Source organism: Aegilops tauschii, chromosome 6 (genome assembly GCF_002575655.3).
Source record: "Aegilops tauschii subsp. strangulata cultivar AL8/78 chromosome 6, Aet v6.0, whole genome shotgun sequence".
Classification (NCBI taxonomy): Eukaryota; Viridiplantae; Streptophyta; class Magnoliopsida; order Poales; family Poaceae; genus Aegilops; species Aegilops tauschii.
Window position 1 is genome coordinate 130,928,262 of NC_053040.3, and position 15,437 is coordinate 130,943,698.

Genomic DNA, 15,437 nt, shown 5'->3' on the forward strand with positions numbered 1-15,437 from the left:
TTATAGGAACCATGGCTGACCGACGGTCCAATAGAAGGTCTCTGTATACTGGAGTATAGTGAGTATATAACATTTTAAATTTGACGCGTTTGCTGATCAAAGGCGGTCCAAAAAGTTACACACAAAATGCTATACTTTATACTCGAACAAGGAGAAGGCCGATGCACCACGAATCCTTATAAGGCAACCCTGGCGAACCTTTCCAGCCAAACACGCATTGCTTGACGGAGCAGCCTCCCCACCACCACCGCCGCAACACGAGGAAAGCAAAAGCAGAGCCAAGCTCCAGCCTACAGCCTACAGCTAGCCAAGGCAGCGCGCACTCGCACTCGCACGCACGGGCCGGTGAAGAGGAAACACAATGATCGCCGCTTTTCTCCTGCTCGTGCTCTGCTCGCTGGCCCCCGCCGCCCTCTCCGTCCCGCCCCGCCCGCCGGTGCGCTGCGGCGGGGGTGGAGACGGCGACGGCGACGCGGGCTGCGTGCTCTCGAACGCGTACGGCGCCTGGTCGAGCGACCGCGCGGACTGCCCCGTGGCGGCCGTCACGTACCCGGCGTCCGAGCGGGACGTGGTCGCGGCCGTCGCGCGCGCCAGCGCGGGCGGCATGCGGGTCAAGGCCGTCAGCGGCTTCGCGCACACCATCCCGAAGTTGGCCTGCCCCGGCGGGAACGGGAACGGCAGCGCGGCGTCTCTGCTGATCAGCACGGCCAGGTACGCCGGCGTGGAGGTGGACGCGGGGGCGCGGACGGTGACCGCGGACGCCGGCGCCCCGCTGCGGGCCGTGATCGACGCGGCGGAGGCGAGCGGGCTGAGCCTGCCGGCGTCGCCGTACTGGGAGGGGGTGAGCGTCGGCGGGGCCGTGAGCACGGGGTCCCACGGCAGCTCGTGGTGGGGCCAGGGCGGCGCCCTCCATGATCATGTCGTGCGGCTCAGCCTTGTCGTGCCCGCCGGAGCGGCCGACGGGTGGGCCAGGGTGCTGCCGCTCGCCAAAGGTGACGCGCTCTTCCCCGCCGCGCTCGTCTCGCTTGGCCTGCTCGGGGTCATCTCCAAGGTTAGTATACTGAACTACTGATCACTACTGTACTGTGCCCTCGATGTGAACTTCAGAAAAGGACCAAGAATGATTGTCGAGCGTGTGCCGTAGTTCAGACTTCATGCATGGACTACATTTTGTTGTACTTGTCCCACTAGCCTGTCGGTAAAATCTGACATGTAGTACGGTTTGTACTCTGGCGTTCTATTTCGTACTGCTAGAAAGACAAGAAAATCTCATGTATGTGCTACCATGCTTTAGCTGAAAACGCTGATTCTGAGCTTTTGGTACTTACAAACATGTGATGTACTGGCATAGATACACAATGACAGAAGACAAAAACAGATTTAATATGTGGCATATGTTAAATGTGATAAAACGGATGGAAAATCTCTTAAATGGGGGCAAATCCTGTAAACAAAATGTCAGAAGAGAGGGTACAAATTGAAATTAACTCTATTATCAATATGAAAGATGTAACATAATAAATCAACTCAACTATACTGTTTCTTCTCAGAAAATAATATGGATTCTTTGATTGCAATTTTGGTCCTGTGAGAGTTGGAATGACCCGTGTGACGCATACTAGTCCAAGTGGCCCTGGAAGGCCGTACTAACTCTTCGATTAGCAATTGAGTGCGGCCAACCACTAATGCTTTCTTGACTAGATGAAGCATGAAACATCACCAGATCTAGATCCTAATCCGAGAGAGACAGGTAGTACATGTTGTTAATACACAGTTGCCTATTGCCGCCGAAATGTTGAGTGGCAAATGCTTTGCTGTCGCTATGAATGCAGTGCAGAAACTTTCAGCAGAAAAACAATGTAACATGACAACTCTGAAAAGACAGGAAAAATGCATGCTTGCACGCATTGTCATCCTGAAGAGGTCACATGCTCAGATGCAAGTTTTGTTTTACTCATGTTTCATCATGTCCAACTCCCGACTGATGCATGGAATGATGGAAGATATACTGTTGGGGCGCAACTGCAGGTCACTCTGGCGCTGGAGCCGAGGTTCAAGAGAAGCGTGACCTACGACTACAGGGACGACTCCACCTTCCAGGACGACTTCGCGGACCACGCCGCGCGCCACGAGTTCGCCGACATCGCCTGGTACCCGTCCCAGCACCAGGCCGTGTACAGGCTCGACGACCGCGCGCCGCTCAACGCCACCGGCGACGGGGTCAACGACTTCATCGGCTTCCGGTCCACGCTCATCGCGGTCTCTCAGGGGGTCAGGGCGCTGGAGACCGCGCTGGAGGGGTCGAGGAACGTCAAGGGCAAGTGCGCGATGGCCACGGCGGAGATCGCGGCGAAGCGGCTGATCGGCAACGGGCTGCGCAGAAAGGACGGGCAGCTGTTCACCGGCTACCCCGTCGTGGGGTTCCAGGGCAAGATGCAGACGTCGGGCTCCTGCGCGCACTCGGCGGCCTCCAGCCCGCTCAAGGCGTGCGCGTGGGACCCCAGGTTCAAGGGGCTCTTCTTCTACGAGAGCACGGCCGTCTTCTCGCCGGCGCGGTTCCGGTCCTTCATCCTCGACGTGAAGAAGCTGCGCGACCTCGACCCGGACAACATGTGCGGCGTGGACGTGTACAACGGCCTGCTGGTCCGGTTCGTGCGGAGGTCGGAGGCGTGGCTGGGCCAGCCGGAGGACTCCGTGGTGGTGGACTTCAACTACTACCGCGCGGCGGACCCGTCGGCGGCGCGGCTCAGCCAGGACGTGTGGGAGGAGGTGGAGCAGCTGGCGTTCGTCAAGCACGGGGCGCGGCCGCACTGGGCCAAGAACAGGATGGTGGCCTTCCGGGGCGTGCAGGGGAAGTACCCGGGATGGGCCAGGTTCGCCGCGGCGAAGCGGCAGCTGGACCCAAGGGGACTGTTCGACAGCCCGTGGTCCGACGACGTCGTCGGCGGCAAGGAGCTCAGCAAGGACGATGGGTGCGCGCTGGACGGGCGATGCGTCTGCTCTGAGGACAGACACTGCAGCCCGGGGCAAGGGTACTACTGCAGAACGGGGCTTGTGTTCACAGAGGCCAGGGTATGCAGATACTCTGCCTCGCAGCTTGTATAGGACATGCACCCTCTGTTCCTAAAAACAGAGATAGTACTATACCACTTCTGTTCTAAGTATATTTTTCTAAGTGGCCTGAATTTTAAGTTTGGGTCAGTCGATTTCTTGACCGTTGATTCTGCTACGTTGTGCTGTGCTTTTTTTCGGGGCTGTTCTATGAGCAATTTTTTTAGGGAGCAATTAACGAACAAGTACTCGTTCGGGAGCCCCGCAAGGTCATCTGGGATGGGCTGAGAGCGCCCACTTGGCGTGCTCTCAGCGGCCGCCACATGTCGTGCTCTATGTGCTCCCTCCTATTTTTTATTTTTTGTTTTTCGCACGCGTTTTTGGCTTTTTAGATGATTTTTTTTACTTTTCGGTTTTCCACCGGTGTTTCTGAGCTTTTGAAAAAAAATAAAAAAACATTTTGCGCGAAAAAATGAGTTTTTTTGCTTCCGCAAGAGGCACGGCCATGCCTATAGGAAACAAAAAAATGTTGTGTTTTCCTTTCTTTTTACTTTTACGAGAGGCACGGATTTGCTTCCGTGAGGGGCATGGATTTAGTTCCGCGAGAGGCAAGGCCGTGCCTCTAGGAAACAAAAGAAATGTGTTTCCTTTTTCTTTTTTACTTCCGCGAGAGGCACGGCCGTGCCTCTAGGAAAAGGAAAGGAAACACATTTTTTTTCCTTCCGCAAGAGGCATAAATTTGTTTTCATGAGAGGCATGACTGTGCTTCTCGGAAACGAAAAAAACACACTTTTTTGACTTCCGCAAAAGGCACGGCCGTGCATCTTAAAAAACCGCATTTCCCCCTTCCGCGAGAGGAACGGGTTTACTTCTAGTAGAGGCACGGATTTGATTCCCCAAGAGGCGCGGTCGTGCCTCTTTTAGAAAGGTAAAAAACATGCTCCCGATTCGATTTTTTTTGTCCGGTCTTTTTCGTGAAAAGAAGTTCGTCAAAAACTATCAACATGGGATCTAGTTTTAAGATCTCGACGCGAGGAATTCAACAGTGAAAACGATTCGAGATTTGGACGCTACAAAAAAAAGGAAAACTCACAGGTTGCAACAAGTGGTGCACATGCAGTGCGTCACTTGTCGCAACCTGGGGAGGTGGGAGTACCCCTTACAAAGATTGCTTCTTAATTAGTGATTTCATTTTTTGGGGTGTTCTAAGAGCTATATTGGACTGCTTTTTTTTACTAACCACATGTTTGGGCTAGTATATATGCTACCGGGTGAAGCCCAATTATTTGTAGGCGGCTGCTGGGCGCCGGTGCGCCGGCCGAAAGTTTCGGCCGGTCGAGCCCCAGCCGTTGGATGTGAGCCGTGCAACCTTTGAATTTGGTCAAAAAAAAAAGAAACAAAACGCCGCAGCAGCTTCTTCCTCGCGTGGTCAGGCTAGATCCGCATCTCTCGCTCGGGGGAGCGCGGCGCTGCGCCTCCTGCTCCCTTCAGTGGCCATCCTCGTCGCCGGGCCCCACCCCTCGCTGGCCTTCCTCATTGCCGGTCCTCGCCCTCGCCGGCTGTCCTCGCCGTCGCCTCGACCCATGCAACAGCTCTACCTGCGGCTGCAGCTCTCGACGACGATGGTTGTAGCTCCGCCGCCACCCTCGCCGTTGATGCTGGCTGCAGGGGATTGCATCGACGACGGCCGCCAGTTAATCAACGCCGTTTGAACGGATGTAGCAAAAAACTTCACCGGTAGTAGCAAAAAACAACTACGGTTGCAGCAAAAAACGTCGTCGCGAGGTCGCAGCGGTAGTAGCAAAAACCTTCGGCGATAGTAACAAAAACCTATTATGGTTGCAGCAAATCGCCATTGCCGCCGTCGCGAGGTCGCAGCTCCGCCTTGATCGATGTAGCAAAAAACTTCGCCGGTAGTAGCAAATCTAACTACGGTTGCAGCTTTTCCTTGTTGTGCAGTGCCATTGAAGCTTTTCTGTATCTATGGTTGAAGCTTTTTTCAACAGTTGTTGAAGCTATTCTAGGTGACGGTTGCAACACTTGTATACGTGTGTGGATCCGGCCATGGCGGCAGGCAGCCATGGCATCTCCTTGCTGGTTCCAGCATTCTCCCAGGACATTTTCAGACCCCATGGCCACCTGTGGTCACTGTCGTCAGGCCCCAGTTGCCATGGTGCAGCGCGTGGTCACCGCCATGGGTGTCTCCGGCCGCCGGCGAGGGAGCGCCTGGCCGCCGGCGATGGAGCTCGTAGTGGCCCAGTCACAGCACGCAAAAAGGAGAAATGCATAAAACAGAAAAACAAAAAACAAAAACAAAGGGAAGGAGGGGTGAGCGGGGTACAAATAAGGGAAACGTTTTGGAACGGCGCACCGGCCGAACTTTCAGCCGACTCGTACGCACGCTGGCCCAACGAGTGCACACAGTGGCCCCGCGCGACTGCCTCCTTCCCGACGCGGCTCTGTCCCCTACCTCCAGTAGTATTTTTCTTCACGCGCGTGCATCCCCTTCTGCCCCCTTCCCCCTCCTTTTTGCGTGTCGTGACTGGTAAATATATACGCATAAATACTACTCCCTTCGTTTCTAAATATAATTTTTATAAAGATTCCACTATAGACTACATACGGAGCAAAATGAGTGAATCTACACTCTAAAATGCATGTACATACATCCGTACGTGATTTATAGTAAAATCTTTAAAAAACTTATATTTAGGAACGGAATGAGTATTCATTATGCCGTACCGTGTGCTTTTTTCTCTCCCACCCCTCCTTTACTTCATGCCGAGCGCGCCTGGCTCACAGTGTTGTTTAAACGGCCCGGCCTGATTCAGCCTAGATAAACATGTATGTTTCTCTTTTTTCTTTATTCCTAAAGTTTCCAAAATCATATCTCACTCATTTTAAATCCAAATCTAGTGATTTTTTTTTCTAAATTCAAGCTTTCTTCAATGACACCACTTCTCTAAATTTTGGGGTTTCCTGTATATTTTCTTATTTTCCTTTTTTGGCGATTAGTTATTACTCGGAAACAGATCTGTACCGGAAATAAGGTTGTTGCGGTTGGAAATATTGTTGTATGGAAGCAAATTGCATGAGGCCTTGTTAAATAGATGTACCGTGATTTCACTAAAAAAAAGATGTACCGTGATTTATGGGAGTAGTTATCAAGGAAACTATGAAGAGATTAACGAGACTTCTTTCTCTTTTGAGTTTTTCTGGCGGACCTGTCGCGCAAGATCTTTGGTCTTCCCCTGAAACCGATGAAAAAAAGAAATTATTAGTGTAATATTCTCCATGCAAACTAACTAATTTGATGTGATCATGCATTGGGTTTTCGTAGCGCTTGCGTTTCCTACCCCCTCCCCACTTCTATATAAGGGCGCCACCCACCCCGGCCATTCCCCGTTCCCATCACGACCACCGTCACCTACGCGTATCCTACCTCTTGGGCTCGAGCGAGAGCGCGGTTGGTCGTTCCGGCGAGATGCAGATCTTTGTGAAGACCCTGACGGGGAAGACCATCACCCTCGAGGTCGAGAGCAGCGACACCATCGACAATGTCAAGGCCAAAATCCAGGACAAGGAAGGTAGGTCGATTTGTCCTTTGCTTCGTCTCCCGGCTGATCGATGTGCCGGCCACTATCATGGCCGCCATTTCTCCGGCCGCGTTTACTAAATGCATATGCTTTGCGCTGAGTACTTGTACATATTTGTCGTGAGTGCAGGGATCCCGCCGGTGCAGCAGCGGCTGATCTTCGCCGGGAAGCAGCTGGACGAGGGCCGCACGCTGGCCGACTACAACGTCCAGAAGGAGTCGACGCTCCACCTGGTGCTGCGCCTCCGTGGCGGCAGCCGCGGCGGCCGCCCCACCTCTATCCCGCCCAACCTCCTGCAGCTCGCGCTCAAGCACAACGAGAAGAGGATGGTCTGCCGCAAGTGCGTATACGATCGACCATTGCCGTGCAATTGAGTTCACGCGTGCGTGCCTATGACTGATTCTGTTGCTGTATTTTCTTGGTTGCAGGTGCTATGCGCGCCTTCCCCCCAGGGCTACCAACTGCCGCAAGAAGAAGTGCGGCCACACCAACGAGGTGAGCTAGCGTAGTATAATCAACTTATGCTGTGTGTTGATGCCTTGATCTGATGTACTGTATTAATTTTCAGCTGAGGCCCAAGAAGAAGTTTGTTTGAGCGAGCGAGAGAGCAATTCTGCTTCGTCTGCTATTCTTTCGTTGGCGTCGTCCGGCATGGACCAGCTGAATAAATCGTCTTAGCATCGTGTCCGTGTCACGGTTTTAAGTTTTTTTAGGGTGTCAGGGTTTTAAGTTGAGTCGATCGTTAGTTTCATAGTCAAGTTCAACGCAATATAAAATGTCAGTCCGGATATTGTAATCCTTCGCAACCTGTTTTTCTCCTTCTTCTTTTTCTTCTCAGTTTTATCATTCACCTTCTGACGCAATCGGCCTGCTACAACAAAATCCGAGTTAAATTGAGATGTAATTTTAATCCATGACAAATTATCATTGAAGCATTCATCCCTTTATGGTAAGTCACCTATTAATCTATTTGAAACTTGATGATTTAAAAAAAAACAATTTCCCGAATAATTAACTAATATTATATGATAGAGCCCTGTATGGCATGCAATTTTATATTGTTTAACTTGATAATGGAGTTGCTGACCAGGAACAGTTGGACAGAACCCGAATAACCCCCCACACACAAATAACGATAGATTCCGAATAAGATCAGATACAAATTCTAAATGGGGAAACATCAAAGTATGTCTAGTCGAGAAAATCCATATAAGGAGACTGCTACATGAAGAAATCTTCCACTTCATGAATTGCTAAATTTGCTTTTTAAATAATTTTCTTGCAAATGGATTAATTGGACTAGACGACTAGTTACCCCATTGTGTAAAACAATGTGCAGTAACCTGGACTGTAGACGATACCCAGTGCATTGCTGCCGGAATTACTTGAAATTATGTTAATGGGATATGGTTGCATGAACATTTCTTGGATTAATAATACTAAAGATTGAAACAAAAACTCATGAAATTCATTGTATTTAATAGTTTTTTGGAGTAAGTAAATAATTCCACTTAGGGGGTCTCATTAGCCCTACATGAATAGTCAATAAATCCCAAGGCGGTTAAAGAAAACGAACCTAGAAGGAGAATCAAAGCAGAGGGTAACGAGCGCAAGATCATGCCCTAACTGTCTAATCGGAAGTCATCCCAGTCTCCTAAAATGTGTTTTGAGATCAGCAGTGTCACTAAGCGATGGTCTATTTGTTCGGAGGGCGGATGTGAGGAGCGGATCAAGATGATAAGACACAAGACAACGGATTTCCCCACATTAGGGCCCTTTAAGTGGAGGTAAGACCTTACTCCTACCTTTGATGGTTGTGTTGCTCGAGTGCTTAGAATAATGACATGACTGAATAGAGGTAAAACAAGCTCAAATGACTGAGACATAGATATCAATTGAGATAGAAGAATGACTAAGTAGCAGTACATATAGCAAAGTGGCAAACTACCTTTAGAAAAACATAAGCGAGGACAAAGCTAAACTAGCATGCACAACGGAAATGCAAAGTACTTCCGAACAATCACAGACAAAGAAGACGGGGAGAAGATCTTCGAGCACATGCAAATTATAAAAGTAAATGAGATTGGACAAATAGAACCCGTAAGCTCGACGAAGACAAAGATTTGCTCGAGCGGTTCGAGTTGATGGCACAACTCTGTGTCTTGTTGGAGGCGCTGAGACTTAACTCAAAAGAAAGTCTTCACCCTAAAACTTAAACTCCACCCGACCTTCACATACTTGTTCTTTGGCAGTTCACATCACTCTTGGACGCTTGAAATAGACACCTAACCGTCTAGTGGATGCACACTCCACAAGAGTAAAAAAAGGTTAAGTCAAACTTCGATCAAGTTCTTTAATGATGCTCAATCATTTAGCACTTTTTAGGCTCTCGGTCTCTTCTCTCTTAGGATCCTCAATTTCTAATCGGGAGGATGATCAGTCAACCATCTGAGTTTCAAGTGGGATGGCTATTTATAGAGAGACATCATGAGGGCCTATATGACTGTTGGAGGCACTGGCCCAGCAAAGTACACGCAACATGTGACGAAACGGCCGGATTTCCAATGCAGCCAACAGACTAACTTACGTAACAAGTAAATCAAACTCCTATGGGAGGATTTTTCACCTACGATGTCTCAAAGAACTTCATCTCACACACCATAGAGAAACAAACTACATCAAAGAGATTTCAAAGTTTTCACTCAAAGAAATAGGTTTGGATCGAGCATACACAGAAGACCTAAATCTCAACTTTCACTTAGACTCACCTTAATATATAGTACAGTTTGCCCTATGACTCAATAAGAAAAAAATGGAAGACAAAGTCTTCACTATGGCTTCATTTTTCTTGCTGCCAGTTAATTGTTCCTCAAATAGGCATTTTGAATATATTCATTGTCACCAAAAAATTTTAGGGGTCATAACTCTCATGTTAAACCAAATGTTGAGGGGATTTCACTTGTCTATACTCACAAACACATTAATTAGTTCCCTAACTGTTATGGCATTAATCATCCAAAACCCTCTAGGAGGCACTAGACACACTTACAGGGCAGATGTCCCACTCTATAGAAAGGGTCGGACCATCTGAGGCAGGTCGAACTATTGGAGTAGTCGGAACATCCGAGGTGACTCTGAGGGGTGTCCGACATGCACGAGGAAGTCCGGGACAAACTCGACACCAATAAAATTAATTTTTTGGCTCAAAATCCAAGGAAGGAAAAAATTGGTCTAACTCCATTCAATGGAAGGTAGGTCAACTAGTTTTGCATGAGATGTATGGATCAAAACCAACCAATACTCACAAAATCCAACAAATCACTCAAAATTGACTTTGGGCTCTTTGGGGAAATTTTTGAATTTGGGAAAGAAAAATCAAAGCAAGGCTAGCAAATGGAGGGAGGGCAGTTCCAAGTCATGGAAACCTTGCTCATGTTACCAAATGATATGTGGCAAGCCGTTGGGGGCGATCTTCATGATTTGGAGGTGCATTTGAGGAAGAACACAAAGAACACAGGGGAAAACGAGAAGAAACGCAAGGGAAACATGAACATATCAACATACAAGATGCAATACAAGATACACGTAGATCATAAGAGATAGAGGGAGTAAGATATCATTTCCCCCAAGTCCTAAGACAAGGAGGGCTTGAATTCCTTCCATGGTGAAATATTCACTTGTAGGTTCCTTTGTACTCCGCGGAGTCTTCAGCTCACAAGGTGGTCTTGTTCTCCATGAGGAGCAACCCCTAATGGACTAACCCACTAGGAGAGGCAGATGAGCTAAGCTCTGTATATCAACATGAGTTCTAGTCTTGGCTAACCCTACATCTAGGAGGGGGAATATATAGATCCATCCATGAAGGAGTAAGTGAGGAAGGTAAAGATAGATGAGTTGGGCCCATACATGTGTCTGTAGGTAGGTCGAATAGTCCGAGTAGGATCGGACGGTCCGGGCGGTGGGAACATCCGGGTCATATCCGGGGCATGTTCGACCAGGTCCATGGGCATTGCAGTAAGGTCGGACATGTGTCAGAGGATGCTCGGAGGGTGTGGTATGTTGGAGGTTATGGGCAATGTCTGAGGGGGTCCGGAAGGGTTGTAATAGAGCTGGACCATCCAAGGTATTTCCAACTTGACTGTTCTCCTTCGGGCACCGCCTTCGTGCTACATGCCTTCATCCTCGCGGTTTCTTCTTCACCTCCATGCTTCCCTTTTGGATGTTGTAACCATTCTATTATGCTTGACTTTCTTCAGGCATGTGTGATGTCTGAGTCAAATCAAATCTGAAGGTGCCCCAAGGCACAATGACAAGTAGTATACCATCTCTGAGAAAACCAAGTATACATCGGTAAGGAGAAGACTACACTTTATATGTATGATGTGAAATATGTGTGTGTCTCTTGACGATTGGGCATTTGACATGGTAATTACTCTAGGATGCTCCACGTCACTAAAGTGGTGTAATTACTAAGCCGTCAACGATACCTGGCGAAAACTGATAGTGAATTCGAGTGTGCATAACATTTTATTTTTATTTTTTTCTATCCCAAATATATGCATGTAGATGCCCATGTGGTTAGGCTATGACTGTATACACTATTTGAAAAGAAAAAGGGAAAGCAGGTGCTTGTGCTATCAAGCTTGATATGGCAAAGGTGTATGATAGGGTACAGCGGTCCTATCTCCGAGCAGCTTAGTTAAAACTTGGGTTTGCAGATAAGTGGGTTGAAAGGGTGATGGCCTGCGTGGAGACAATATCCTTCTCTGTTCGTGTGAATGGGGCATTTTCAGACTCTTTCAATCCCTTGAAAGGTATACGCCAAGGCGACCCAATTTCACCTTACTTGTTTCTTCTATGTGCAGAAGGTTTAACTTGTTTGCTAAAGTCGTATGGTTCTGCTCATTTACGAAAAGGAATCAAAGTTGGTATCCATGCCCCTTGGGTTTCCCACCTGCTTTTTGCGGATGACTGTCTAATCTTTACTCAGGCAACAAGTGAAGGTGCAGCCAGACTTAATGAGATTCTAGAAACATAGAGAGAAGGTTCAGCAGATTTCTGAATAAAGCTAAGTCGGCCATATTTTTTAGTGCAAATTGCACCGAAGAGATGAAGGCAACAACACATAATAGTTCAGGGATTGAAGTAGAAGCGTTTATTGAAAAGTATCTTGGGCTGCCCACAGCTATTGGTCGCTCATCTGAGAGTCAATTTGAGCACATTGTCACGCAGATCAAGAAGCCGGTTAATGGGTGGGCTCCAAAACTGATGAGTAGTGCAGCACGAGAAGTTCTAATCAAGTCCATATGCCAAGCAATCCCTACCTATTCAATGGGATGTTTTAGACTATCCAAGAAGACCTGCAAAAAGATCACAAGTATTGTAGCAAGATTATGGTGGGGGTGATAAGAAGAAAAACAAAATGCATTGGAAAAAGTGGCAGGACATAGGTATCCCAAAATGTGAGGGAGGAATGGGCTTTAGAGATTTTGGCCTATTTAATCAAGCCATTTATGACCCACAAGTATAGGGGATCTATCGTAGTCCTTTCGATAAATAAGAGTGTCGAACCCAACGAGGAGCAGAAGGAAATGATAAGCGGTTTTCAGCAATGTATTCTCTGCAAGCACTGAAATAATAGGTAACAGATAGTTTTGTGATAAGATAATTTGTAACGAGCAACAAGTAACAAAAGTAAATAAAGTGCAGCAAGGTGGCCCAATCCTTTTTTTAGCAAAGGACAAGCCTGGACAAACTCTTATATAGAGAAAAGTGCTCCCGAGAACACATGGGAATTATCGTCAAGCTAGTTTTCATCACGTTCATATGATTCACGTTCGGTACTTTGATAATTTGATATGTGGGTGGACCGGTGCTTGGGTGCTGTTCTTACTTGAACAAGCATCCCACTTATGATTAACCTCCATTGCAAGCATCCGCAACTACAACAAAAGTATTAAGGTAAACCTAACCATAGCATAAAACATATGGATCCAAATCAGCCCCTTACGAAGCAACGCATAAACTAGGGTTTAAGCTTCTGTCACTCTAGCAACCCATCATCTACTTATTACATCCCAATGCCTTCCTCTAGGCCCAAATAATGGTGAAGTGTTATGTAGTCGACGTTCACATAACACCACTAGAGGATAGACAACATACATCTCATCAAAATATCGAACGAATACCAAATTCAGATGACTACTAATGGCAAGACTTCTCCCATGTCCTCAGGAACAAACGTAACTACTCACAAAGCATATTCATGTTCATAATCAGAGGAGTATTAATATGCATAAAGGATCTGAACATATGATCTTCCACCAAATAAACCAACTAGCATCAACTACAAGGAGTAATCAACACTACTAGCAACCTACATGTACCAATCCCAGACTTGGAGACAAGAATTGGATACAAGAGATGAACTAGGGTTTTGAGAGGAGATGGTGCTGGTGAAGATGTTGACGGAGATTGCCCTCTCCCGATGAGAGGAGCGTTGGTGATGACGATGGCGACGATTTCCCCCTCCCGGAGGGAAGTGTCCCCGGCAGAACAGCTCTGCCGGAGCCCTAGATTGGTTCCGCCAAGGTTCCGCCTCGTGGCGGCGGAGTCTCATCCCGAAAGGTTGCTTAAGATTTTTCTTCGGACAAAAGACTTCATATAGCAGAAGATGGCCACCGGAGAGCTAACATGGGGCCCACGAGGCAGGGGCGCGCCCAGGGGGTAGGGCGCGCCCCCACCCTCGTGGACAGGTGGTGGCCCCCCTGATGTATTTCTTCCGCTCAGTATTTTTTATTATTTCCAAAATAACTTTCGTGGAGTTTCAGGACTTTTGGAGTTGTGCAGAATAGGTCTCTAATATTTGCTCCTTTTCCAGCCCAGAATTCCAGCTGCCGGCATTCCCCCTCCTTATGTAAACCTTGTAAAATAAGAGAGAATAGGCATAAGTATTGTGACATAATGTGTAATAACAACCCATAATGCAATAAATATCGATATAAAAGCATGATGCAAAATGGACGTATCAACTCCCCCAAGCTTAGACCTCGCTTGTCCTCAAGCGGAAGCCGATAACGATAAATATGTCCACATGTTTAGAGGTAGAGGTGTCGATAAAATAAAGTACGGACATGAGGGCATCATGATTATTCTCATAACAGCAACATAAATGAATATTGTCATATGATTTCTTATGCTCAAGTAATAATCTATTCACAATACCAAGTATGAATCAGAAACTTTATTGAGAACTAACAAACTATAATCTCAGTCATTGAGGCAATTGCAATTTATCATAACATCAGAAAGAGTCTATGTCAGAGCTTTCTAGCAAGTCCACATACTCAACTATCATTTAGTCTTTCATAATTGCTAACACTCACGCAATACTTGTGGTTACGGAGTTTTAATCGGACACAGAGAAAGATAGGGGCTTATAGTTTCGCCTCCCAACATTTTACCTCAAGGGTAATGTCAACAATAATAATGCATGCTAACTTACATCCAATTAGATATATCTATCAGGATCTTTCCAACACCATGTGCTTGCCAAAAGATAAAATGTAAAAAGGAAAGGTGAAGATCACCATGACTCTTGCATAGGGTAGAAGGTAATAATAGAAGATAGGCCCTTCGCAGAGGGAAGCAGAGGTTGCCATGCGCTTTCAAGGTTGGATGCACAAAATCTTAATGCGAAAGAACGTCACTTTATATTGCCACTTGTGATATGAACCTTTATTATGTAGTCCGTCACTTTTATTTCTTCCACATCACAAGATCGTATAAAGCTTATTTCCTCCACACCAATCAATCATACATATTTAGAGAGCAATTTTTATTGCTTGCACCGATGACAACTTACTTGAAGGATCTTACTCAATCCATAGGTAGATATGGTGGACTCTCATGGCAAAACTGGTTTAAGGGTTTTTGGAAGCACAAGTAGTATCTCTACTTAGTGCAAAGAATTTGGCTAGCATGAGGGAGAAAGGCAAGCTCAACATGTTGGATGATCCATGACAATATACTTTATCTCAGATATAGGAAAACATAACCCATTACGTTGTCTTCCTTGTCCAACATCAACTCTTTAGCATGTCATATTTTAATGAGTGCTCCTAATCATAAAAGATGTCCAAGATAGTATATTTATACGTGAAACCTCTCTTTCTTTATTACTTCCTATTAATTGCAACGATGACCAAAGCTATGTTTGACAACTCTCAACAAATTTTAATCATCATACTCTTTCTATGTGAAGTCATTACTCTTAATAAGATCAATATGATCTCTTTATTTATTTTTATTCTTTTCTCTTTTCTTTTATCCACTCAAGATCATAGCAAGATAATCAAGCCCTTGACTCAACACTATTCTTTATTATATAGCTCATGGACTCGGTTACATAGAGGGATCATAAAGAAAAACTCAAAACTAGATCATGCCATAAACTTTATTCTACTAGATCAACATACTACTAAAAGGATCGAACTAAGAAAAATGGTAAAGATAGGAGTGTGATGGTGATACGATACCGGGGCACCTCCCCCAAGCTTGGCAGTTGCCAAGGGGAGTGCCCATACCCATGTGATTACGTTTCCTTCTTCGGGAATGGTGATGTGATATTCTTGGCGATAATGCCCTTCAGGATACGATTCTCTTCCTCGAGCTTATTGAGTTGCCGCTTGAGATCCATTATATCCTTACGAAGCTTCCCTATAACGGCTAAAGCTCCTTGCACCCAAGGATGCTGCATAGCTACGGGAGAACAACTGACACTCTTCTTCA

At 46.7% G+C, this 15,437-nt stretch overlaps 2 protein-coding genes across 2 annotated transcripts; both read left to right on the forward strand.

Moving 5' to 3' along the window:
* The first annotated feature begins 208 nt into the window (after positions 1 to 208).
* Positions 209 to 3,185, forward strand: LOC109745928 (L-gulonolactone oxidase 3). Its single transcript, XM_020305044.4, has 2 exons — positions 209 to 1,051; positions 2,029 to 3,185. The coding sequence occupies exons 1-2, from the start codon at positions 362 to 364 to the stop codon at positions 3,103 to 3,105; spliced, it is 1,767 nt and encodes a 588-aa protein (XP_020160633.1). The 5' UTR covers positions 209 to 361; the 3' UTR covers positions 3,106 to 3,185.
* A 3,350-nt stretch (positions 3,186 to 6,535) lies between these two features.
* Positions 6,536 to 7,594, forward strand: LOC109745764 (ubiquitin-ribosomal protein eL40 fusion protein-like). Its single transcript, XM_020304882.4, has 4 exons — positions 6,536 to 6,638; positions 6,777 to 6,987; positions 7,076 to 7,142; positions 7,216 to 7,594. Exons 1-4 carry the CDS (start codon positions 6,536 to 6,538, stop codon positions 7,240 to 7,242), a joined length of 408 nt encoding a protein of 135 aa, XP_020160471.1. The 3' UTR covers positions 7,243 to 7,594.
* The last annotated feature ends 7,843 nt before the right edge of the window (positions 7,595 to 15,437 follow it).